Below are 27,642 nucleotides of genomic sequence, written 5' to 3'. Positions count from 1 at the left end.
ATGATTTGAAGAGACCGACTTATGTTTAATATAAATTTCCCCACATTTCCTTCTTAGACCCCTTTCTTACCACTTCAATTTAGTTACAGCACAAAACAAGTATTATGCCAAGTGGAATACCACATAAATTCACAAATTCAGCAATTTCAAATATTTAATAACAGCACCAGACCCCAATGAAAACTAAGTTATACTAAATACTAGTATAACTTAGTCCATAGTCCCCTCCCTCCCTGGCAAAACCGTAATTATTCTTTTCCCCGTATTTGTTCGGAGATTTTTAAAATATTCCTTAATGGTTCAAAACCATATTATTATGTCATTGTCCAATCCATGTTAAATTGTTTCCTTTTGTTGAATAATTTCAGATAAAATGTGACCTTGAAAAGTGAACTCTCAGGAAAAATGTCGTTGTCCACTCAAGGTTAGTTCGATTTTACATAAAGAAAGAATAAAACATTGTAATTATTACGCCCCTGCTTATAGGAACTCATTGTTCTAAGGGAACTGAAATGGAAAAGAAATTGGCCTAAAACCATCCCATAAATATAGTTTCCTGAAACCATCCCAGGAGCTATGTGAAAAAAGGAAACTCAACCGATTGAGTGGTTAGCGAGATCAGACACCAAAAAGAACCTCACCACTTAAAGAAATAGAACTTCTTAGTACCTATGAGAAGTTATATTGTAAAGGAGAAGCATTAATATCGGTTATAAAGATCCTTCGGTACACAAAGACATCCTGTTACTTACATATAAAAATAGTGTAAAATATTTTTTAAATACTCCACATTAGAAAGTTGTCAAACGCTATTACAAAGTCAAAGTTACAATATTTCAACTAAGGAGATGCATACCAATCCGATTCTTTTTCTATTTATCCGTAAAAAGAGGGGGGGAGGTGATGGTAATGCAATCAGTTAGAAAATGCTACCTGGGATAAAATAATTTTGTAAATCGTATTAGGGCCCTTTAAATCCTTTTTGATTCGGATTAACCCAAAAATAGTCTTAAAAATGCCCTGGAATGCCAAATCTAATAATATGTGTTCCGCCCAGAAAAAAAACTAGAAAAACCAACAAATAAACACTTCTGAATAATTGAATAACATCATTATTATTAATATTCCATAATAATAATGATAAAAATATGCTTTTCATATGCAAAACATATTTTTTTCAGTGTTAGTAATCTAAAAGACAAAGTAGACGAATGCCTTTCCGTTTGTCCGTCCAGATTAAACTTAAGTTCTTTGTATCCGCGGGACAAATTAGCTTTATGGGACACTAGCGTCTGCATCCCTAGCATTTAGGAGATTTTTATTCTAAGAGCAGAAAATAGCATTGACCATACCATTATAAGAAGCTTTTCTGTAAAGGAGAACTATATATTTCAGTGGTTAGCGAGATCTTTCGCTACGGACGAAAACAGCTTATTGCTTTTTTTTAATAAGATAAACCTGATTGCGTTAGCATGTTGTTAAACTATTTTCCTGATATACGGAAAAAGTTGCATTGTTTATCGCATCTTATTATAAACAGCTATCCAAGGATTTAAAATAAACAATTATTCGTTTTATATTCGTAGGAAACTAGATTTAATCAGGGAGTAAGGGAGGGGACAATAGGCAATTAATTCAATTTAAGAGTTTTTGAAGAAAGGCCATGAAAACCAGAATAATCCCGAAAATATGGTGGAAATTGTTAAGTGATTGTTGATTAAATCTAGAAAACCATAAACTAAGAAAAAAGTTCCAAGAAAAAAAGCAATCATTTGAAAATAAGATTACCAACCAGTATTACAGACTGACATAACCATTCTGTAATTAATTACTAGAAATATCTCCCTGGAAAGAGGTAAAGAGAAAAGAGATTTGGGGGCAAGTGATGTGAACACGGAAAAAAGGGGAAGGCAGGCGTGTAGCTGGATGGGCAAGTATATGACCCGCACGCCTTCCTGCCCCTTTTTATCCTGTTTATTTCCCCCACCTCCCTTCTCCATTTCCCTTTCTCGTCTACTTTTAAAAAGGAGGTGGGGATGAAGGGAGTGAAATATAGTATGGGAGGGGGGGCGTGTATTTATATTTGAACTACTCTCTGTCTGCAAAACTATATATATTCAAAACTAACATAGCAAGTAACGGCATTTCTTGCGCAAGTCCCCAAACTCAGTCAGAAACTGCTAAATTCTTGCACATTCCCTTTAAGCCAGTCCCCAAAGTCTGAGACTCCTAAAGATTGAATATTCGATCCATTGTCCCCTCCCTTGCTCCCTGAGATTTAATACGATTCTAGACATAATTTTTCAGTATGGCTGAGAACCGGTTCTTATCCACCAGATATTAATCGGTTTCAAAGCGATAAGGGAAAATCATTTCCAAAAAATTACTCGCATTTCAAGGAGTCAAGCCATTAGAAGAAAATGCGTACAGAAGGAGAGGTGGGGGTTTATTCACCCCCCTGGCAAAATACCTTGTACATTTGTTATTCTGGAAAAATATCTTTTTTGTGAAATTTAAAAATGAATTTCTTGAAAATACTTTAATGTAACAAAATTGATGACATTAATTTAATTAAAATCTAGAAAATGATTTTGTGCACTATAAAAAGATAATATGATTTAATATGTAATAACCATTAATGTTTTTTATGAAGATACTTTTTAGAAGGGTGCTATATTGAGTGGCGACCCCCATTCCTCATTTCTAGCTATGTTTCGGAATTTGGGGTAGGGGGGATAGATGTATGGATAAAAAATACTTAACGACCCATTAAATACATTAAGAGTTCCTTAAAATAATACTTAATCTTTCTGATTGGTAGTGAGATCTTATGCAGCAGTCACACTCAGAAAAACTCACCTCTTATGCTGATATTATAAGGGGACGGGGGGATTGCTTTAAAGTATCACCATCCTTAATCTTTAGTATGCACTAGTTTGTGACACATAATCTTTTTTATGCATTTTATTCATTTTTTAATTAATCTCCCCTCTGGGGAGTATATACATATATTTCTGTAACAGTATTGGGTTTTAAATCACAGGAATGGATTGGCCTTAATGTATAAGTATTTTTAGCTCTTTTCTTATTCTAACAAAGGGAGGAGTAGGTTGCGCTAAAAATCCGTAAAGGTTGTGTGTTTGAAGTTAAAAACAGTACCTAGTAGAACGATAAAAATTTATGTTAACTTAAAAAAAATATATTTTGTCTTTAGTTCTTTTAAATAAGAAATACACATATTTAGTGATTATTATCGTTCTACTACTATTTTTAAGCCTTAAAACTCATACCTTTACGGATTTTTAGCGCAACCTACTCCTCCCTTTCAGACAAGGTAATTTTTTGTGTAGGGGAAGGGGGGGAGGGTACAAAAACACAATAAATAGGTAGATAAACTAGATTCAAAAGATATTTGATATTTAGATATCTATAAACATAAAAGTATTATTTTTGTTGTAAATGTGAAGTCTAGCCTTACAATTATATTAAATTTTTATACTTAAGGGATAATTTAACACTTTTAATTACCCTTTTTTGCCATAGGTACGAAATTTCATTGATCAATTTGTTTAAAGTTGATCTTGTATGTACATTTGCATTGTACACAATTTAAATAGACGCTTATCATACTTTCCAATAGATGTAAAAAGCAAATGGATAAATACTCAAGTTTATTTTTTTATCTTATTGAAATCTTTAAGGGTTATATTTCATGGTAAAAGATAATTTTAGAATAACTTTTGGGTACTTTGCAATTAGGTTTATGTAACTGCTTATTTGCAGAAGTGGGGTGGGGGGAAGTTGTACATTTACAGGAAACAAATGTTGAGGCTTGCTAATCAGACTAATTTTATTATTACACCTAGAAGTAAGCGTTACTTCAACCAACCACTCCCCCCCCCCAAAAAAAAAAAAAAATGTAAGATGTTTAAAATCATATATGTCCATATATTGTAATGCAAAAAATATATTGATTAAAATTAAGATTATTTATTTTATCTAATGATATATCCATGCTTATTTATTAGATTTGCTAATACCTGAAATTCCTAAGCTACGCAACAAGCAAATTTAACTACTAGTCAAATCTTTACTTTAGTTTTATTCAACTTTGTAAATTACATATGCATATTAGATCATAATATTATTATTTTAAGCAAAATGCCTATTCATTTTAATATTTTGGCAAAAATATCTGAAACACTCATTTCTTATGTTCATAAGTCAAAGGTTTTAATACTACATTTTGAAATTTTTTAACCAGGGGTGTGCTCAACAAAGTTTTGAACTTAATGATCCATCAGTTGAACTCAAAAAGGAACACCCTACCTTTTCAATCTACTTCTGCTTTAAGTCTTAGAACATATACCTATATTGTAAATATGCAAAAAAAATATAATTTTATTGGTGTAAAAGTTTGGACACTACTAACCAGTCAAGTTTAAAAATAAAGCCCACAAAGATTTAAGGCCATGGTCCCCCCACTCCCCGGTTTTTATCAATTTAAACTTACAAGTAATATAAAATGCCAATAATCCATATTATCCTCCAAGCTTGCTTAAAAAGAGCTTTAGCTTCTATGATCCACTGTGAATGAGGTGCATTTTTGCATATCATAAATTAATATCTCATCTTGGAATATGAGAAAAAGTTATTTCTTTTTTTCTTTTCTTTTATTTACTTAGCAAGTTGAAATTGAAATATTAAATAAGAATGACAATCTGCATTAGTAACAATAACAAATAAGTAATTAACTAAATGAATTAATAGTTATTTCCCGCATCGTATTATAAACAGCTTTCTGCGGATATAAAATATACAATTATAAGAATTAAACCAGTTTAGCCCCGAGATGCCGAAGGCATTATGATTGTACATTTTTATATTTGTAAAAAACTGGATATAAAACTTGACATAATTTTTATGTATGGCTGATAACCGGTTCTAATCCACCGGATATTAATCAGTTTCGAATGAATACGAGAAAAATATTTAGTAGAATTTTTATTCCAAAAGTGATTACAACATGATGATTACAAAAGTAATTTTGTGATAAACACATCATTAAACAAGACTTCTAGGGCACTTTAATAGCTGAATAAAACTATTATGCTAGAGTGAGTGAGTCAGTGAGGAAAGCGAATACTTTACAGAGATGCCATATAATAACATTGATTTTAAGTAATCAACTAACGTAACTATATAATGCCCCAAGAGACAGACAGGGGTTCTCCACGAGGTACTTTCTGTGAATGCGCTCACAATAATATGGGTTTTAAATCCATCCCTCATAAGTTATAATGATGATTTAAGATTTTAGAATAAAAATAAATTTTTAATAAAAAAAATTTTGCAGAATTTTCCAATTTAATCTCCTTTTCAATAATATGTATGTACTTTTTTTAATCATTCATTATTTGCAACAAATCAATTCATTTTCAGATTTCTAATTATCTGTTTCTAGAAAAATTAATTATATGAAGTAAGGATTTCATTAAACTGCCCTAACGAGAATCATATTTAAAGGGATAGTTTCACGAAGTGCATTTAAAAAAAAATAGTGAACTGTAAGTTTTTTCTATTTTAAATAACGTAGTAGTGCATAATATAAGTTATTGATTAAAATTAAGAGATTTTACCAGGGATTTTCCTTTAAAAATGAGTTTTTCATTTTTATTTTCAACTTCGTTGCGTGTTATATATGGCAAAAACTTTTTTGTCATAAATACAACTTTAGATAGCATTTACTAGTTAATAGAACTTTAAACTTTTTATACAACAAAATACACATAACAACAAAGAATGGCCAATAAAATATTCAGTATGGTATATAGAGTAGTGATCTTTTTATATGTCTTAGTAGAATATATTAGGCATTTGATAGATATGATTGTGATAAAGAATTTTAACATTGACCTGACCAAACTTTTTTTATTTGACAATATCTAAAAGAGTTAGTGATTTGCAACATAAATTACATGAGAATGGTCTTTTTATATATATATATGTTGTATGGTTAGTTGGTATTTCCACGTGAGATAATGTGTATATTGTAAGTAAACCGGACGGTTTTCTTTATTTTTTTAAAAAGAATCTATAGAAAACCTGTCCTATAGTGAACCGGACGTTATTTTTTATGTTTTTTAAGTAACTTGTCCCAAGGGGAACCCCTGTTCAATTTTTTTATAACTCTTGTGAAATATGTGGAAAAAGATTATCCAAAATTGGTGTTTTGGCTATACATATTTGGAAAAAAATAGACCATTCTCATGTAATTTATGTGGCAAATCTCTTTAACTTTTTTCGATATTGTCAAATAAAAAAAGTTTGGTCTGGTCAATGTTAAAAATTCTTTAACATATAATCATATCTATCCAATGCCTAATATATTCTACTAAGACATATAAAAGTTCACTACTCTAAGTACCTTAACTCTTTAAATACACTTCATAGAACTATCCCTTTGATCTATTTTCCTTACAATTATTTATTAGGTTAGATACACAGCCCATGTGTAACTAAAATATTCAATTGCCATATTCTTATGAAGGCATATTAGAATTGTCCTATCGATTTCAAACTTTGCATGGTGATTCCTTTAGTAGTTAGGTACAATTTAGAAAGCGTAGCAACTCTATAATCATTACCAGAATGTTTTGTCCGTACGTGCATTTTAAACATATTGATTTTTTTAACTTTTTTAACTACAAATTTTTATGTGATCTAATTATCCAATTGATTGGATTTTTGGTAGGTTTATTGATTCCTAGGACAAAAGTATAATGTTATAAGCGAAGCAACTCTATAATCAAGTCCATAAACATATCCTGTTTCAAGCAGTTTTTCAACAAATTTACTTGCAATTTTGCTTCGACTCTTATACATTTATATTCTGATTATTCAGTTCTAAAACTATACAAGTGTCAATGTCCGTTTGTCCTACCGTTTCAGCACTTCGCTTTTATGGGTGTTGTCATCCAGATTTTAAAAAAGCATATAGTTTTCACTTCTTACACAAATTCAAAAAATTAGTACTTTCTTGACATTTGTTCTAAGAAGAATAATTCTTACAATTTTAGAGTCTTCTTATCAAGTCTGACTGATCTATGACACTATGGACGTCTATTAAAGACAGTTTTTTGGTTAGTCTTTTTTATAAATTTTGATTGCATTTTTTAGGGCAAGGTTGCTGTATATTAATATTAAAGTCGTGTAGCCTTTAAGTTTAAGGAAATAAATTCTAAATGTTTAAGGTTTGTGTGTTTTTACACGAAAAGGCAGTAGTCTTTTTTTTGGTACCTTTCCTTAAAATAGTTACAAACCTTCCCAGGACTTATGAGAAGCTACCCTGTAAAGGAGAACCATATCGGGTCAGTAGTTAGCGAGATCCTTCGGTACACACACATAGACAGAGATCCTTTTACTTAATTAAAAGGATTGTTTTTTAAAAATACTCATATCCTTACCCTACGGCGGGCTCTAACTCTGCGGGGCCCTATTACTGTAGGGTGCTACTCCTGTGGAGCTCTTCTAATCCTTACAGAACCTAAAATAAAAACCCTACCAACCAACAAACAAGTCTTGTTTAGTAACTTATTTGTCTAAAAAACCTTTCCAATAGCAAGCAAATATTGTTTACAGTTTATAAACAATCTTTTTCTTAACCAAATATTAAGGTAGTTAAATTAGGGCATAGCGCGCTCAATGAAGAAAAGTATGTATTTTTTAGAATTTTTTTGAAAAGTTTACATATCTTGATGATATTAATATCCTCATAGATACAATAGTAAACAATCATTTTCACAAAATAATACATGTTAAATTCTGCCGGGTAAATTTTTAGAAAGAATTAAGGGTTGTAGATAAGCTAAGTTACACTTTCAAACAAGGATGACAACATCCATAAAAGCGAAGCACTGAAACGGTAGGAAAAAAGGACATTAACAATTGTATAGTGTCAGAACTGAATAATCAAATATAAATGTATAAGAGTCGAATCAGAAATGTAAGTAAATTTGTTGGATACAGGATAATGTTTATGAACATACTTACATTTTTAGGACTTGTTTATAGAGTTGCTTCGCTTATAACATTATACTTTGTTGTCCCAGGAATTAATATGCCAAAAATCAGATCAATCGGATTATTAGATCACATTAAAATTTGTTGTTAAAAAAGTAAAAAAATTGACATGTTTAAAATGGACGTACTGACATTCTGGTAATGATTATAGAGTTGCTACGCTTTCTTAATCGTACCTAAATACTAATGGAATCACCATGCAAAGTTTGAAATCGATAGGACAATTCTAACATGCCTAAATTAACGAAAAAAGCTATCCGTTACGGACAGACGGACCGACTCTAATTATAGAAAAGCTTCGCTTTTAAAAATATTTTTTTAGGATCTTTGGATTTAAATGAATCATTGAATTTCGCTACATAGATTATTTTGATTTTAAAAAATATGACTATGATAATAGATACCTACAGTTTATAAAGAGATAATCATTTTTGTTTGATTGTTCTATTTTATTAGTTTTGTCGTACTCTAAAGGGTTCGTATTATTTTTATTTCTTAAAAACATTTCCTATTAATCGTTTGTTTATCAATCTTCTTTAAATTTTTTAAATAGGAGATGAGGGGACTTTATTTTCCCAGGAGGTAGTGTTCACCTATACATTAAAAATGCTTCTAATCAAAATGACATATAACATACTTCTTTTGAAAGCAAAACATAGATGATCTAGTAGCTCCTTTAAAGATGGTACAACGTTCCCAAAGGTACAAAATAACGTTTCCCTATTTGTTGGCTTAACAACTTTGGGTACTTTTATTGAAACGTGATTGGCTGGTTCATTCGATTGAGTGTCTGAACATGTTAACCAGAAGAGGTAATTTTGTGTATCATCATTGTAGATTCACAACAATTTATCAGCCATTGCCATATCCCATTAGAACTATGAGCTCTTTATACAATTGCTTCTAATTGAAATATACTGTCCTTCTTTAAACATTTTGTGCGCAAATTGCATGCAAACGGTAATATGCCATCCTGACTAGATATCCTTGACTAAACTAACTCTTGTGTTATTATTTTATCGCTTTTGTATTAATATGCACATTACTATACATAGTATACATATTTCTTTACCACCATGCTAAAATTCAATACCTGCTTCATACTTCATGGTTCTAATAAAGTACACATAAAAAGGACCAAGGGGCTTAGAACATTTTTTGTTTATTGAAATTTTATTGAATTTAAAGGTATGTATTTTGCTTATATGCAGTTTTTTCTTCAATTTTAGATGATTTTTTGGGGGGGAAAAATTTCGCATGTTCCTCTGATTTTGATGGTGCTAGCTAGGGACACAAAATGAAACTGAACCATTTCTTTTCTCAAGAGAATGGGAGGACAGGCAAAGAGAACTACAAAAGGAAGGGAGAGAGAAGGGAAAAGGAGAGAGAAAGGAAAAAGAGAGATTCAAGAGTAGGAAATGGCTAAAAGCTTAGAATAACCAAAATGCGCAAAACAAATAATTATGAAATATACTAGCAGAGCAGAAAAAAGATTAAAATGCATCTTGAAGGAAATGGACTGCTAACACAAAGTACTGTATTTAAACAGTGACAAATTAAAAAGAGTTTTTTTTTAAATACAAAATCTAATTTTTATATATATTAGAAATAGATCTATATACATAAATTGATGCATTACAGAGAAAGAGAAAAGAAAGGAGAGAAGGGAAAGAATTTAACGCTATAGAGGTAGATATACAAGCCGGGGGGGGGGGGTTAGAGGGGGGCAGAACAGCAAGGTGAGCTATATAATACCCGTACATTATTATACATATACACATGCTTGGAACATGGAGCAGGATTCCTCCGGAGGTTATGGATGTCCCCCCCCCCCCTCCCTCCCCTCCTCACTATACCACAGAATTTATTCTCTTTAGTCCCATCTTATAATATAATGTTCTAACCTCAGTGGACCCACTGTGCTGGCTCTAGTGCCCGCTAGTCAGAGTCTGACACACGGCTGTAACACAGTTCTGCAAGCCCGGAATACTGTTGCACGTCACAAAAAATCGCAGATCAAATTTAATTTTAATGATAAATTGTCATTTTGTGATAAATACTGACGGCTGAAGTGGAGTGAAGATGTGTAGAGAGGCTACGCACGTCTAAACTGATAAATTAATTATTGTTACTTGGTAAGTTTAGCTAGTGATCAAATCTATTTTTCATTTCAGTTTACACTTTAATCTTGTACAAATTTGCCTTTTCGTTTTGTTCTTTTTCCCGGATTTTTAGGAATTTCTGAGATTTTAACACTTTATGTATGAATTAGGATTAATGTTATATATTTTCTTGATTAATTAATGATTAAAATAAGAATATATTCAGGTTTGCACGATTTATAATTTGTAGAATACAAAAGCTAGAAAATCTAGCGGACAGAAGGCAGCACGTAGCAAACAAGGGGGGAATGTTTAGCTATGGGGGTTTGGGGGGAGGGGGTGGCCAAGGACCGAGATGGGATTATTTAATAAAATAAGGAAGGATAAATTTAAGATTGCAGGGTATGAAGAAGCAGTGGGGGGGAGTGGGATTATGCGCATGCGCTGTGTGTGTGGTGTGCGCAGAATCAAAAACTCTTGTCTCTACTCTACCTCACAAATTTTAGTCCTTCCTCCTCTGAGCCACACAATCCATACAGGCGGACAATTTATGTGCAGCAAAAATTTTAATTTTTTATAAATTTCTTGCTGAAACAAGCCTGTTACATGTCATAGTCATCATTCATATAAGGTATTTTAGTTCTTCAAGATGTCGTTAACAGTTTTAGATTATTATATTTGTTAGTTAGATAATGTTTATTTGTAACTTGCGACTTAAAGTTGTCATATTTATTCTTGCTTTTCAAGTTAGTTTTGTCATGAACAACAATTTTACTCATAATTATTTGTACTTTAATTTTTAGTCATTATTTTCATAATAAAACTAAATTTTAACTATTTAAGTATTGTTTTATATAAAAATTTTATGTTTTTCTAATGTTATTATATGTTATTTTTATATTTTTTTAGATGTGAGTTGTAAGAATAAGTTATGTCATTGTCTGGAGCTAGTGACACTCAGTCTATAGTTTATTCCCAACTAGCCCAGGTTAGAAACTTAATTATTTATTATTTATTTACTAAATTATCATATTTATGTGTTAAATATTAGTTTAAATGCTAAAATATAGCATATTTCAGTGCCGAAATATGCCTATCAAAGCGTCTCTCTCTCTCCTTCTCTATATCTCTCTCTCTGTCGCAAATGCTCTATCAGCTGATTTTGTGTAGAGCATTTCTTAATTTTATGGGAAGGGGGGTTGCAAAGGGGGATATACATTTTACGCTATTAATTTAGACACCTTAAATATCATTTAAATCAATTTTAACTACATTTTTGTATGAAAATTTAACAAAGAAAATCATTATTGAGTGATTATTTAAATGGTAAGAATTAACTATTTCATTTTAAACAGCTTTAAAATAACGTTTTTGAATTGGATAAAAAGTTTTACATTTTTACAAGCTTTTAGTTTTTTATCAATTTAATGATTTTAAAAGTTAATTTTATTTCATCATTTTGTTTAAATGAATTAATTAAGGGATTATATTTAGTTTTTTTTTACTTTTAAAACCGATAAGACAATAGTTTTATCAAATTATAAATTATATACTCCTATTTCATTTTATATTTTACATGTATAGGTCATTAAGTAGTACATTTGTATTTATCTATCTGGTTTATTGTCACTATTTCTATTAATCTATTTACATGGCTCAGGCTGTCTGATTGTCTGTTGTTCTATCTGTTTTTGATTGTCTGTATTTCTAGCAATTTATTTACATTGCTGTTTGATTGTTTGTTAATCTGTCTGTTTTTGATTGTCTGAATTTCTAGGTATCAATCTAATTGTCAATTTATATCTCTGTATTTCTATCAATCTATCTTTCTTTTTATATACCTGTATTTTTATTGATCTATCTATCTGTCTGTATTTTTCATTTTCTGTCTTTTCTCTGTGTGTCTGTTTTATTGTTTGTATCTTTCTATCTTTCTTTAAATCTCTTTATCTGTATATCTGTTTTCTTGTCTGTATGTATTCCAAGCTTTTTATATGTATGTTTGTTGGATCGTCTAATAATTTATAAATCTGTATTGTCTTTCTATCAACCTGTCTGTATGTTGTATTTCTGTATTTCCATAAATGTATCTATGAGTCTATCTGTTTTATTGTCCATATTTCTATCAATCTAACTGTCCGTTTAGTGTCTGTATTTCTATCAATAGATCTATCCGTCTCTCTGATTTTCTGAATATCTATCTGACTGATTTAAAACAATCTGTCTGTGTCTGTGTTTTATTGCCTGTATATTTATCGATCTGTCTGTCCTTTTTATTGTCTGTATTTCTATCAATCTCTAATTTTTTCTGTCTGCATATCTATCTATCTGTTTCATATGTATGTATGTATTTTTTCAGTCTATCATTAAGTCTGTCTGATTCATTGTCTGTATTTCTATCATTCTGTGTATTTGTTTGTCTGTATTTCTATAAATCATTCTATTTGTCTGCCTTTTTTTATTGTATGTATTTTCAACAATCCATCTATCTGTTTCAGTGGCTATTTCTTTCAATCTAACAAATTTCTTTACATATCTACTTATCTGTCTGTTTATTGTATGTATTATTATTAATCTGTCCATCTTTCTGTCTGTTTTATTATTTGTATTTGACAGTTTGTATTTCTATCAATCTATTTGTCTGATTTATTGTGTGTATTTCTATTTATCTATCTATTTGTATTTCCATCAATATTCAATCTATAGGAATATTTCCATCTATCTGTCTGTTTCAGTGTATGTATTTTTATCACTCTTTCCTTTTGTCTGTCTGTTTTTATTGTACATATTTCTATTAGTATATTTATCTATTTGTCTTATTTTATTGTTTCTATTTCTATCAATCTATCTATCTTTCTGTCTGTTTTCTTTTCTGCATTTCTCTCTTTATATCTTTAATTGTCTGGATTTCTATCAATTTAAATGTCTGTTTTTTGATTGTCTGTATTTTAATCAATATATATATCTTCTTGTCTGTTTTCTTGTCTATAATACAAAGTAGAACGATGTCTGTCCGTCTGTCTGTCCGTCTGTCTGTCCGTCTGTCTGTCCGTCTGAAGCTTAAGATCTCAGTAACCACTGAACCGATTGGGCTCTACTCTTCAGGGAATATACCTACTGGTCCTGTGATGGTTTTAAGCTGTTTTCTTGGGGGGTGGTACACCCCCAACCCCCCCAAAAAATGAAAAATACCCCCCCAAAAAAAAAATTTTTTACTTTTTCTTTTTAAATCTAAAATACGAAAAATTAGGTTGATCAAACCTCTTGGGGCAAAGCCCCTAGAGGCTAGGGGCGAAGCCGCTAGTCTGTATAATAAGATATATAAGTTTTCCGGAATTTTAATGTTAGGGGGAGATTTGAAATCTGCATCAAAGGGGGGGGGGCGAAAGTGACACTTTTTGAAACCAAAACTAAGAGTCAACAAAGGAACTCAACTAAAAAAAGGGTTACAGGTCTGAGATTTTGCATGGCAGTTGCTTTATAGGGGTACAATATGGAACTGTGAAGAAACGGCGGCGCAACCGCCGAAAACCGCCGTTTCCTGCCGTAATTTTGTTGCCTTTTCTCGGCGGTTTTCGGCGGTTGCGCCGCCGTTTCTTCACATTTCCATATTGTACCCCTATAAAGCAACTGCCATGCAAAATGTCAGACCTGTAACTCTTTTTTTAGTTGAGTTCCTTTGACTTTTAGTTTTGGTTTTAAAAAGTGTCACTTTCGCCCCCCCCCCCCCCCCCCTTTTAAGGATTTTTTATAAAATTCGTTTTTTGTACAATTCTTTATCTAAAAGCGGAAATGCATTTTAAGTTAATTAATTTTAAGTTAATTTAATAGGTGGATTTTAAACTACCTGCGCTCTAATTGGTTGAATGATGTACGCCATCCAATCAGAGCGCAGTTTTTTTAAATCCACCAATCACAAATGCCAAAATTAATTAACTTAAATTGCATTTCCGCTTTTAGATAAAGAATTATAGAAAAAACGAATTTTATAAAAAATCCTCAAAATTTGATGCAGATTTCAAATCTCCCCCTAACTTTAAAATTCCGGAAAACTTATATATCTTACTGTATAACTATCAATTTATCCACCAGTATATCTGTTAAATTGTCTGCATTTCTATCAATCTGTCTAAATTTCTGTCATTTTTATTGTTTGTTTTTGCTATCTATCTATTTTTCGTTATATCTTTAATTGTCTTTATTTCCATCAATCTCAATGTCTGTTTGTTAGATTGTCTGTATTTCTATCAATGTATTTTAATGTCTGTCTGTTTTTTTTGTTTTTCTATCAATCTTCTTTCTGTATATCTTTAATTGCCTGTATTTCCATTAATCTAAATGTCTGTTTGTTAGATTGTCTGTATTTCTATCAATCTATTTTAATGTCTGTCTGTTTTTTTGGTTGTAATTATATCAGTCTATCTTTCTTTATATTTTTAATTGTCTGTATTTTCATCAATCTAAATGTCTGTTTTATTGTGTACTCTATCAATTTACCTATTTGTCATTTGTCTTTCTGTTTTAATTGTCTGTATTTCAATCAATCTATATATCTTTCTGTCTTTTTTACTGTCCATTTTTTTATCAATCTCTCGTTGTGTATACTGCTTTCTTGTCTTTTTGTATTGTCTGTATTTCTATGAATATATCTATCTTTCTGTCTGTCTGTCTGTATCTCTTATCATTTTATCTATCTGTCTGATTTTTGGTCTGTATTTCTATCAATCTATCTGTCTTTTTTATTGTCTGTATTTCTAGCAATCTATCTGTATGTTTGATTGTCTGTATTTCTGTCAATTTGTCTATATACCTATCATCCTATATATCAATCAATCTGTCTGTATTTCCATCTATCTAAATGTCTGTCTGTTTTATTATCTGTATTTTTTAGGGTTGGCAATCCGGATCCGGTATCCGGAATCCGCCCAATTTTGGAATCCGGATCCGGAATCCGTTTTTTAATAGCGGATTCTGGATTTTTAATTGGTAGGCTAAAATTAGCGTCTTGAGTTTTTTCTTTCAACTCCCTCTTTTTGGAGGCAAAGATCACCCCCCATCTCTTCCCACATAAACCACGGAGTTGATAGTTGGCTGTACAGCGGTAACATGACATCAAAATATATTTATTTTCATTTCACAGCTTTTCGTGATTCATGTATTTTTTTTAAAAGCCTTTTGAAATAATGCTAGAATCCGGAATCCGCCAAAAATAAGAATCCGGAATCCGCCACTTTTTTTGACGGATTCTTTTAAGAATCCGGAATCCGAATCCGGCCCTAAAATTCGACGGATTGCCATCACTAGTATTTTTATCAATCTATTTATCTGTCTGTCCGTTTTTATTGTCTGTATAACCGTCTATATGTCTTTCCTTTTTATTGCCTGTATAAATATCAATCTGTCTGTCAGTTTTATTGTTTGTATATCTATCAATCTAAATTTCTGTCTGTTTGATTTTCAGTATTTCTATCTATCTATATGTCTTTCTCCGTATGTATTTTTTTTGTGTATTGCTGTCTATCTCTATCTGTATATCTGTTTTCTTGTCTGTATTTCGATAAATCTATCTGTCTTTTTGTTGTCTGTATTTCTCTCAACTTATCTGTCTTTTTTTTTTGTCTGAATATCTATCAATTTATCGGTCTTTCTGTTAGTATTTTAATCTATTTAAATCTAGAGAAAGAGATCGGCAAAGAATAGCCAAAGCCCTACCAATACTTGAATCTAAAATTAAAATAGCCTAAACCATTCTATGACCTATGTGAATAATTTCTAAAATGAAAGAGCCAACCTGTTTAGCAGTTATAGATATCTTAAGCTACAGACCAAACAATCATACTACTTCAAATGCGTTATTTACATTAAATAAAGTCTTAGAATTTAAGTTTACAATATGTTTCTTTTTTCATACAGTTGTCTGCGGATACGTAAATAATGACGTATTATTTAGGATGAAATATATGTGGATGGAGAGGGTACACGCGCAGAGGAGACCGCTGACTTATACATTGACACAGGTTTGGATACATGGGGAGGCAATCTTTTAAGGCTTCTCGTAATTAGAGAGCTCCTTATTCTATAAAGAACAAAAATAACAGGGCTATTAAGGAACTGTCTTAGATATGGGCAAACCTTTTTTCCAGCAATTTTATCTTTGAATCACATTCAGATATACTTTCTTGCTTCACTTTACAAGATAAGCTTTTGCAAAGCATTTGATAATTTTCGAGATAATAGTTATTTATCGCATCATATTATTGACAACTTTCCGTGGTAGTAAAAGAAAAATTTTAAGATTATGCAAAACTAGTATTAATTTTATTATTTCTTCGAAATAAGTCTTTTACAACACGATACATGATTTTCCAGTGTAAACCAGAACTGATTATAATTTAGCGGATATAATTTGATTTCGAAGCCATTCTGAGAAAAAAAATATCGGCAGCTGTGAGTTAATTTATACCTCTTGCCTACGATTTTAACATTTGTATAATGACTCCTAGGACAACAAGCTACATTATTTTATACAGGACATCTCTATAATCAAGTCCTAAAAATTGAGTGTTGATGGTCGTTTGTTTGTCTAATTTTAGAGCATAGCTTTTATGGATGTTATTATTCTTATTTTTGTGCAGGTACTCCGATTTTACCCGAGGATATATCAACATTCTATTCCCTGAACTTCCCCAATCTGAGTGCTGTGTCTGCTACAGACTGTAATATCCAGGTATGATTATTCTATTCCCTGAACTTCATATCAACCTGAGTGCTGTGTCTGCTACAGACTGTAATATCCAGGTAAGAATATTCTATTCCCTAAACTTCATATCAACCTGAGTGCTGTGTCTGCTACAGTCTGTAATATCCAGGTATGATTATTCTATTCCCTGAACTTCATATCAACCTGAGTGCTGTGTCTGCTACAGACGGTAATATCCAGGTATGATTATTCTATTCCCTGAACTTCATATCAACCTGAGTGCTGTGTCTGCTACAGTCTGTAATATCCAGGTATGATTATTCTATTCCCTGAACTTCCCCAACCTGAGTGCTGTGTCTGCTACAGACTGTAATATCCAGGTATGAAAGATATATTCCCTGAACTTCATATCAACCTGAGTGCTGTGTCTGCTACAGACTCTAATATCCAGGTACGTTTATGACGTCAGTCTGTCCATTGTCCAGTTTCCTCGTTCATTTTTCAAATTGTCTGTGTTTCAGGGCAGGGTGGGGCGTTTATTATTTTTTTTGTTCATAATACGCATGTAACATCTAGAATTAACAACTCATTTGGCATATGGGCTTTTTATTATTCATCACTAAAAACAAACAAAAAATAGTCTAAAACCTGACTATGATCAATATTAAACTTGTCTGCAGAGTATTCATACTCTAACATTCAAACAGATTATGAGAAACATAAAACGTAGAGGCTTTATATGGACACAAGTGCCTTCGCCCTTAGTCTTTATGGTTTCATTTATAAACCAATAATTTTTTTGTTTCAGTTAGATTAAAATCAAACTCCATAAGAACCTTACAATCGAATTATTTTATGTTTACTAATCATTTCTACATAATATTTTAATTTTATTTAGTCTTTCACAACAATATCATCTGGCATAGCCCCTGAAGCTGAATTGACAACACCCCCAACTGATAAAGGCATACAATACTATAGATTATAACCATGGATCTTAGGGTATAAGACAATGGATGAAAAATTGCTATATTTCCTGAATAATGATCAACTAAATTATCCCTAATGTAGATTACTTATATTAGTTAAAAAGTTTTGACAGTACTAGGTTGGAACCAGTCAACTACAATTCAATAGAAGTGCACAAAGTTTTTAAGATAGTATAGTTTAAATTTTTTGGTACCATTGTAATTAACAGACACCTAAGCTACGTCCCCTTCCTCCCTAGATATTTCAAAGGGGTAGTTTCACGAAATCCATTTAAACTTAATTTAGTGAACCGCATATTTTTCCTAGTTAATGGGTTAAACTATATTTATAAGGCATATATTTGAAAGAATTTCAATTTTCTACCACGTAGTTTTGAAAATATCAAGACTTGAAAATCGTCTTTTTGTGATATATGCAATTTAAAAAGACGATTTTCAAGTCTTGATATTTTAAAAACTACGTGGTAGAAAATTGAAATTCTTTCAAATATATGCCATATAAATGTAGTTTAACCATTTAACTTGGATAAAATATGCGGTTCACTAAATTAAGTTCAAATGCATTTCGTGAAACTACCCCTTTAGCCTATCATTATTTTATTTTTCATTAAGTCTTAGCATTTTTTTATGTTTTCTGTGAGTTTTTTAGTGAAGATACCCTGGGTAAAACATTCTACCTGGGTAATAATCTAGAGTATTGTATGACATCAGGAGTGAACACTTCGACAAGAGACCTTGTCCTAGCTGCTATCTCTGTTATGAAAGGAAATATATCACATTAAAAATGTTTCAATTTTTGAGTTATTTATGTTTATGCCCAACTTTTGCGCAGGGCAGCTATCCTGTCCCAAATTTAACATAATCTAACCTGACCTAACATAAATTACAAACACACGAAAAATCAACAAGTTATGAAAATTCTTACCCTTCTAAATTAATAGGTATTCAAAATGTCTTTTCACAAAGGCAAAATCTACTATTATTGTTTCTTAATGTTCAATAGTAATGCTTAGTACCTACGCAGTACTAAAACTTGATAACCAATAAACTTTCAAAATCTTCTCTTAAAATCCAAGTACACTTTTATATCCTTTTCAACTTGACAATCATCAACACTGTTACATGTTCTCCCTTTTTAAGTCTTTCGGAACAAATAGTGATATATAATCTGGAACTGTAGGTCGCAAGGCGCGGCCTGACACAAAGCGTATTTGTAACTGGGTGAACAGAAAGTACGGCAGGTCTGTACAGGAGGTTGTACAACAGATTGACGACCTCTGCCATCAAGCTATTCTTGAAAAGGTAAAGTATTAATTGTGTCATTAGTACTAGAGGTAAAAGTGGTTTCTATTGCTGCTTTGCCAGACAAATGACAATAATAGCAAGAGCAGAGAGAATTAATACGTCCAGTCCGGATTTTCCATTGTTTCTTTTAAAGCATTAAAAAAATAATTTTTCTGTCGTTCTATGCAATAATTAGATGTATATCGGCCTAAGTATTTAGGGTGTGACTGTGTATGCCATTGTCTATAGACGAAAAGACAGTATTTTTTTCATATTAATAAGTCGTTTTCATAAAAACTCGTCAATCTTGTTTAATTATTGATATAACTTACAACTAATATTTTTACCAGGTTGACTACAAGGGTAGCATTTCATTTCGCATAACCTCCGAGAAGAAGCTACACAAGCGTGTAGGAAGGCGCAAGAATACAGCCGCTGTTCCCGGCGGGTCAGCCGACCCGGCAAACAACGGCGTCGAGGCTAGACCAGCCGCTACCCCTGCTACACCTGCTGCTTCACCAGCCAAGCCGCCAAGAGCCGCAAGTCCAAGGAAAAGTCCGAAAGGAGGTGCAGCCAACCGCAACAAGGAAGGTGCTAGTGGTGCAGGCGGAGCCGTAGAAAAGATGGACCCCGTCACCTTGAATCTAATTCTTAGGGAAGAATTAAAAGTTGCCCCCGATGATGTGGTTACAAAGGAAAACATTATTAACGCGGTTGAGATGACTAAGCGCCCCATCAATAAGCGGGCAGTGTACAGAGACCTAGAGACCATCCTTGCGCATGAGATCCACCTTGGCTACCTGGTGAAGCACCAGGCCGAGGGTAACAGCTACCTCATGGCGAGCATCAACAAGCACAAGCATTACCGCGGCACCATCCCTCTCAAGTCCTCCAAGCGCAAGCCCAAGCCGACCCAGAAGATACTTGAAATGGAGGCGGCTGGCATGCAGAAGCCGAAAGCCGAAAAATACTCAGATTACGTGACGTTTGACCATATGGGCAACATTGTTCCTTCCGACGTTAGTGGTGATACATCGCCGGATGTTAAAACTGAATCTAAAGGCTGGATTAAAGAGGAGCCAACAGCTGACATTAAAACTGAAGTCTGGATCAAAGAGGAGGCAACAGCTGATATAAAAACTGAAATAAATGCTTCTGAGAAAGGTTTTGTTGTCGAGGAGATAAAATCTGAAGAAGAAATGAAACATGAGTTAATCAAGGAGTCTCTCATCAACAGCAGTCTCATGAAGATGAAGTCTAAGCCTAAGTCAGGGAAGGGGAAGCACAAGAAGGATCCACCCTCCCGGGGGACAAGTGTTCAGGGCCCCATTCTCTCTGTTCCAACTCCTTATTCTTCTCTCTCAGGTAAACACATATTTTCATATATAAAGTAGAATAATATTTAGCTGTTTGGTTTGTATGACATATTTGGTGTGTATTTGAATGTCTGCTGAAATCAAAGATCTCAGAAATTGTAGGACTTATTAATATCTAAATTTAATTTTATTACCTACCTATTAAAATAGTTTTTTTAATAAACTCTAATTTTCATCAAATTTTTTATAAATTACTCTATTTCTATTTCTGTTAATAAGACAAAAATAATTTTATTTTGCTGAATTTTGAATTAAATTAAAAATAGTTTTCCAAGTAGGTATAGATTGTGTATAAATCTATTAAACATTGCTCTAATTTTAAAAAAAATAATCAAAGGAAAGATTTATGTCAAATATTTTTTTATGTTATTAGGTTAGTCATTAACTCTAGAAGTCGTTAGTACTATTAATTTGACTTTTTGAAGAAAAGGCTTACAGTTTTTGACCTATATTCCTTAAAGCAATGGCCTATAAAAGTTTAAATGTTTCTAAGTCAGTAACACGTATTGTCGTTTTGTTAGGTTATTAGAGTTTTTTTCATTTCAAAGTGCATACATAAGTTTTGATGAAATCTAATCTTGTTTCTATATTTCAGTGAGTAATAGTGTTGTCTGCAGTTCCTCTGTTTATACTCAACCTGTTCATTTACAAACGTTTAATTCAGGTGAGGAAAGCCAATAATAAAATTTTTACTTATTTTATATTCTTTAATGATTATATGTCCATAGATAGCGTGTTAGGTAGCTATTTTTGCTAAGCTAGATTTGTCAAATCTTTATCTAAATAGTTTCTAGAAGTTAAAGGATATGGCTCAATAAAAAGATACTTTCTGGCATCTGCTATAGCTTTGTAGGTTTAAAGATTATGTATTATCTCCAGTATTTATAAATTTCTGAATATTGCAGGACCTGTACCTGGAATAGTTGCAGGTGGAAGTATAATACCAACAGTCACCACCTTCCCGCCAGGCAAACAATATACTTCAGGATTCAATTTTATAATCATATTAACAAAATTTTCCTTTAGTAAATATTCTAAGGTGGGAGAGACATCACAAACTAAAAATTTCACTGGTATCCAATGTTTTATAACCAACCATACTCTCTAATTCGTTGAATCAAAAACTTTTGATACTTTGAAAAAGGCATCTTATTTAAAATAAATGTATATAGCAGGTATATATTAAATTGACAACCAAGCCACTTATAATAACCGAAAAATAATTGAAACTTGAATCTATATTGTAATTATGATCAGGACTGACCTCTCAACCTCTTCCATACTCCAGCATAGCTCAGCTGTCACAGGCACCCCCTCCTGCGCATATGAATGAATGGTAATTATCTAAAAATCAACTTTGGGTACTTTTATCGAATTTTGATTGGTTGCTTCTAAACTAATAGTGTTCTAACTTTTTAACTAATAATTTTAATCTACTATTGGGGTTATTTTGTTTATTATAAAATGGGATTCATATTAATTTATTATTCATTGTCTTATCATTTTACATTAGATGGTAGAAAATTAAGATTTTCTTAAAATATATAAAATTGTAACTTTTAACATTGAACAGTTGGATTATCAAACTATTTATTTTAGGTTTGTCCATGACAAAGGGGTATTAACTCACTCCCACCCCGGCCAGCCTAACCCCGCCCACCAGCGAACCACGCCTAGCCCTGCCCACCAGAACCCGGCTACCTCCAGCCTAACCCACGGCCACGCACTACTGCCCAGTCCGGCACACCACCACCCCGCCCACCAGCCGCTGTGCTCTCCAAACGTAGAAATTCTTCCCGTGATTGGAGGCGCAACAACAACATCGCCTATTACTGCGCATAAAACTCGAATGCCACTGGATGAGTTGTCCATGACAACTGTTCATCATCCCATCAAGCAGGAGGACAGAAAGAGCTGTATAGTGCCCATCAAGCCCAAGGTGAAGAAAGAAGCATGGCAGGTGTCCATCACTGTTAAGGAGGGCCGGCCTAAAACATCCACAGTTGGGGAAGTTGCAGTCAAGTCAAAAGCCGTGGATTCAGATCAGCCCCACCGCTTGTCAATTCCTCAGATCAGCGCTGGAAGCTTCAGCTCCGTATCATCTCCAACCTTCACTTCATTAGCCTCAACACCTTCATGCACATCATCAATGCCTACAAATCCTGGCTCATATCATCAGTCAGTAACTCATTTCTCACACCCATCAACACCAACCACTATCATAGACACATCAATGGAAGAGCCGACAGACTTAACCCGTAAGCCAGAGCCCACTGCCCAACCATACAGCCGCCAGGAACTAACATCACCAAGTTCAGGCGGACAAAACGAACAAACTCCAGTTATTGCGCGAAAATCTAGAGTGTTTGAAGCTAGTGCTCTTGATTATTCCGCAAAAGATAGAAAATCTCCGAATATTTCTGCTACAGCTGTTGTTAAACAGGAAAAGGAAGGTGCTAGTGGCGAACAGGCAAACAATGAACGCAACGTTCCTGTAAAATCTGCACGACAAGCAAGGGTTGAAAGAAAACGATCTCTAGAAGAAAAAGAAGAGGCCCATAAAAAAGAAGCAACTGATTCTAAACCTGTTGTCACCAGAAACGGGAAGAAACAAAAGGTCGCCGATGTTGATGATGAACAAAACATTGACGATAATCATCAAAATACTGATAATAAAAACCAAGTTAAAAAGAATCCCTCTAAAACGCCCCAAGTTGCTAATTTTCAAGACCAAGAAGAAAATAGAAAAGTAAACAAAAAACCTGAATCTAAGCAAGAACAATTAGACAAGAAGAAGAAAGCTGCACAGCTAGCAGCCAAATCAGTTGCTGATCAGCCTCCGGCAAGAAGCAAACGGCTTCAGCGTCTGAGTGTTTCGCCGGAGCCGCTGGAGGATGAAGAGGAAGAAATCCCAGAGGAGCCGGAACCAGAGCCCGAGCTGCCGCAGTTTGAAACTAGAACTTCCAGCGGACGCAGAAAGGTAATTATTATTTTCATGTTCATAGCAAACCGAGTAGTCTCTCGTATTGATTACTACTTATAAAATGCTTTTAAATTCTTGTATATTCATAAAAATTCTTAATGCATAAATTATATTATTTAAATACATTAAGGTTTTGAATTAACAATATTTTTAGTTATTTAAAAAAAAAAACATTTTCATTTTAAAAGATTTTAAAAGATAGAGTAGTACCGAATCTCTTTTTCAAATTTCCATTTGAGTTATTTTTTTATTTTTTAGAGAGCCAGAAAGATATTTGATCCTGCAGACCATGATGTTCCAAGCCGAATCATCAAGAAATGTCGGACAGTATCGCCTGTCCCTGTACCTGCAAGGTCAGCCAGCCAGCAGGGCAAGTACAGCAACAGTGACGCCATGCCTGAGACAAACGGTCTCAAGGAACTCATCCAACCAGTGGAAAGCAATTCTGACGATGACGCAGAATTACCAGTAAAGCAGAATCTGCCGCCTAAAACACACACGCCTCCGCCGCCGCCAAGGTCCGGCGCCGCAGGATTAACTAGTCAAGGCAGAAGCACGCGTAGGGGCGGCATGTCCAACACTGCCTCACCGCTTGCGGCTGAAACGCAACCAGTTAAAAAGGAAAGTTGGGATTCGTCGGCAAAGGGTAAAAAGCCAACAGACATTGCATTAAATACTCCTGCATCAAGCATTAACGGGTCACGGCGACGGTCACGTGAGCAAAGTCGGTCAACACCGACTCCGCCTCCGGTTACGCCCGAGCCGGTCAAAACTAAACCTGACAAGGGGCATAAACAGACAGATGAGGATGGGCATAGTAAATCCCCTCGTAATGTAACTGATACCAATCAACTTGCTAAAGATTCTAAAGAAACAGCCGCCAGTGGCCCTAAAGATAACCTAAACAAAAAGGTTGCCAAAGAAGATTCTGAGTTTAAAGTTCCAACACGGCCGGTCACAAAACCCTCGCCCAGTGGAAATAAATCTAAAAAGCCGAAGGGTAAAATATCGCCATCGAGTACAGCACCGCCTTCTAAACACAACAAGGGAAAGTCTTCAAAGAGCCCGACTGGTAAAAGTTCCCGAGGACTTGGGGGAGGCAGTGTGGCCGCCACAGGTGAAGCTGACTCCAAGGAAGTAGCAGCGTCCTGTATCAAGTGTGAGTTGGGAAACAAGAAATCTGAAAAATTAATATTCTGCAAAGAATGCAACAAAACAAGTAAGTTTGTAACAATTTCTTGCTGTAGCTAATTTTTTGGTTTCTACTGTCCTTAACTTGAAGATCAATAAGAAAAATGGCTTGTGTTTTATTATTAATCATTGCACCTAAACAGGCAAACTAGATTTTTATTTTTAATTTACCTTGTTTGTCTACTTTAAAGATTTTTATTAGTATTACCTCACATTAATTTAATTTGTTGTTAAAACTATTTTGCTGACAAATATTCAACCTGTTTTTTAGTTCATCCTAAATGTCTGAACTACCCTGAAGATTTGACAGATAGAATTTACAAACAGCCCTGGCATTGTATTGACTGTAAACTTTGCACTGTCTGTGTACTACCAGGAAATGATGTAAGTATATCAATATTATTTTTACTAAAAGCACATTAATATGTCTTGAACTCTCTGGGGAAAAATACCTCAAATGATGAAGACATATTATTCATTATTTACTAAAATCCTTGGCCACTGTGTAAAATCTGCTTGTGTTCTACCATGATGAAGGCATATTATCTTTTTTACTAAAAGCCATAGGTTTGTGTAAATTTCATGTGTTCAACCAAATCATGCAAGTGTATTAATAATATTATATACCAAAAGCCAATTCTGGTTATAAAGTTTTTTTTAATAGACCTCTAGGTTTATGTCCTGTTGGACTCCAGGTAAATTCTGGACAAAACTTTGTCAGAATTTCCTTCCATTCCCTTATTTAAAAAAAGGATTATAAAAAACAATACTTTTTCTCGATTGATTAACTTTCTTGGAAGTATGATTTCTAGGTACCAAATACTTTTTAAATCAAAACCTCCTTTTTTAGGACAAGTTGTTATTCTGTGATTCGTGTGACCAGGCGTACCACATGAGCTGTCACAGGCCCGCCATCTTGCGGACCCCGCGGGGAAGGTGGGAGTGTGACACGTGTGCAGCCCACACAGGATACAAGGGGGAGGAGGAGGAGAAACTTCTGCCTGCGGGCGCTGAAACTTTCTTTGAGGTATGTTATTCGTATTTTTTAAAGCAAATGGGGGAGGGATCTAAAAATTAAGGAAAAGAAAAAAAATAGTTAGGGCCGATTGTACAATTTTATGCCAGTTCTTCTATATCATACTAGCCTTTTTTACATTTCTATAAAGACCGGTACTAGGTATAGGGAAAACAATTCAGTTGTACAAAAATACTTCCATCTTATAATAACCGAAATTACAATTTATTGTTTGGTGCTTTCCCCGAAGGACCTATTGAGTAAAGAACCCAATGCCCATTTTTTAAAAAAATCAATTGAAAATAAGGGGGAGCTCTGCGCTTGACTAGACATTATTTGGGAAAATGCCTATTAATTTTAATTGGTAATTTCTACTAAAAACCCATATCTTATTATTATTAGAGCTAGCAATGAAAGAGAATCTATGGATAGTTAGTTTTATCTAAAGAGATGAGATCAGCACAGCTTCTTTGACGATGATCATATATCATTGTTATATTTTTGTAGGAACTATTACCAGCCCTGCCTCCAGGAGTGAGTCCCTGGCCTCACCTTGGTTCCCTGGCATACAGGTTCAGCCCGGCCTCGCAGGATTACCCTCAGAACTGGGAGGACCTGCCGGTGGACCAGAGTATACCTGACATTGCTGGCTGGTCTCCTGCCAGGATGTCGCAGTATCTGGTGCAGAATGGTGTCAAGGAAACTGTTGCCAAGGTGTTCTTCGATCAGGTGTGTGAATTCATATTTAAATCAAATTTTTGAGAATACGTTCATTAACATTAATTAATACTACAGAGAGCTTAATTTTGTTTGTTATCATTGTTTTGTATATCAACTTATCTTATCCCTTAAGATCCCTGATACTAAAGAACTGTATATAGCTAAATTCTTAATTGTTGTTATTAGAATATTTGGCAAGTTCAGAAGTTTGTAAATATATTTCTATTTTCAGGAGTTAGATGGCGCTAGTGTTCTTGTGTTGACAAGAAAAGATGTACTGCACAGTCTGGGCCTTAAACTGGGTCCGGCCCTTAAAGTTTACCAACATATCAAGCGGCTACAAACAAGAAGAAATTTTGCTGGCCCAGTAGATACTCAGTAATAGGAACATTATATGTACTCTTGTTCAGTACATCCTTATGTACTTTATTTTAGATATTATACCAGTGTACACTGTGCATGTGTACTTTTATCAAGTACAATGTTGTTACTAAGTGCTTTATGTACTTATTGTTAATCTTTTTAAATAAAAGCACAGAAAAAGTGCTTTTAAATTTATTCTTTTTAAAATAATACAAACATGTATATATTTAAAATTAATTATTAATTATTTTTTGCAGTTAATCCTTTATGATTACCTTTTAAAGAAACAGCGTAGATATTTTCGTATGAATAAAATTTCAAATTTTTGTTAAACTCTATGTGATGGAAATTAACACATAAAACATTTTAATTATTTTATTCTATTGTTTTAAAACTAATTAGGTATAACACCCAAAGTGTTAAAAATTGTTGATTTTTAGCAATATCAAATTTTAATGGTTATTTATGATGAAAAAGAAATTAATTAAATTGAATAAATGTGAACGTTTACATATCGAGATTATGTGTTTAGAAATAACAGAATAAATAATTTTTTAAACATTTGCATTTTATTTAATTTCTAAAAATAGTTGAAAGTCGGTACAGGGTCCACGGAGTGGGGACATACAGATTTTTAACCCCTTTCCTCTCTATTGTTTTACTCTGATATGCAGTAGGATATATAAGTTGGAAGGAATTTTAATGTTCGGGGGAGATTTGACATATGCATCAAAGTTTAAGGATTTTTTTATAAAATTCGTTTTTTTGTAAAATTCTTTATCTAAAAGCGGAAATACAATTTAAGTTAATTAATTTTGACCAATAGGATAGGTGGAT

The 27,642-nt window shown here is 33.2% G+C and overlaps 1 protein-coding gene across 5 annotated transcripts; it reads left to right on the top strand.

The window, feature by feature from the left end:
* Positions 1 to 335: 335 nt before the first annotated feature.
* Positions 336 to 27,367, top strand: LOC145317396 (uncharacterized). 5 transcript variants are annotated; one of them, XM_080158453.1, is made up of 17 exons: positions 336 to 424; positions 11,094 to 11,172; positions 16,135 to 16,201; positions 16,820 to 16,911; positions 17,783 to 17,849; positions 18,585 to 18,639; positions 19,055 to 19,175; positions 19,508 to 20,522; positions 21,129 to 21,197; positions 21,439 to 21,501; positions 21,791 to 21,869; positions 22,133 to 23,513; positions 23,775 to 24,735; positions 24,979 to 25,091; positions 25,558 to 25,734; positions 26,230 to 26,451; positions 26,675 to 27,367. In XM_080158453.1, the coding sequence occupies exons 2-17, from the start codon at positions 11,116 to 11,118 to the stop codon at positions 26,822 to 26,824; spliced, it is 4,689 nt and encodes a 1,562-aa protein (XP_080014579.1). In that variant the 5' UTR covers positions 336 to 424; positions 11,094 to 11,115; the 3' UTR covers positions 26,825 to 27,367. The 5 variants fall into 5 exon arrangements, with proteins under 5 accessions (XP_080014579.1, XP_080014582.1, XP_080014581.1 ...); XM_080158456.1 differs by lacking the exon at positions 336 to 424 and adding an exon at positions 7,121 to 7,142; XM_080158455.1 differs by lacking the exon at positions 336 to 424 and adding an exon at positions 10,060 to 10,217.
* The last annotated feature ends 275 nt before the right edge of the window (positions 27,368 to 27,642 follow it).

This window comes from Acartia tonsa, chromosome 4 (assembly GCF_053477335.1).
Source record: "Acartia tonsa isolate MP-2025a chromosome 4, ASM5347733v1, whole genome shotgun sequence".
Classification (NCBI taxonomy): Eukaryota; Metazoa; Arthropoda; class Copepoda; order Calanoida; family Acartiidae; genus Acartia; species Acartia tonsa.
Note: the sequence above shows the minus strand (reverse complement) of the source record. Positions and strands in the feature narration are given on the sequence as shown.

Excerpts from the sequence above, each read along its gene's own strand:
- LOC145317396 (XM_080158453.1), top strand. The coding sequence starts at position 11,116 with ATGTCATTGTCTGGAGCTAGTGACACTCAGTCTATAGTTTATTCCCAA. Across the intron at positions 16,202-16,819 it reads TGACTTATACATTGACACAG|GTACTCCGATTTTACCCGAG; the intron begins GTTTGGATACAT and ends ATTTTTGTGCAG. Across the intron at positions 21,870-22,132 it reads CCTGCGCATATGAATGAATG|GTTTGTCCATGACAAAGGGG; the intron begins GTAATTATCTAA and ends TATTTATTTTAG.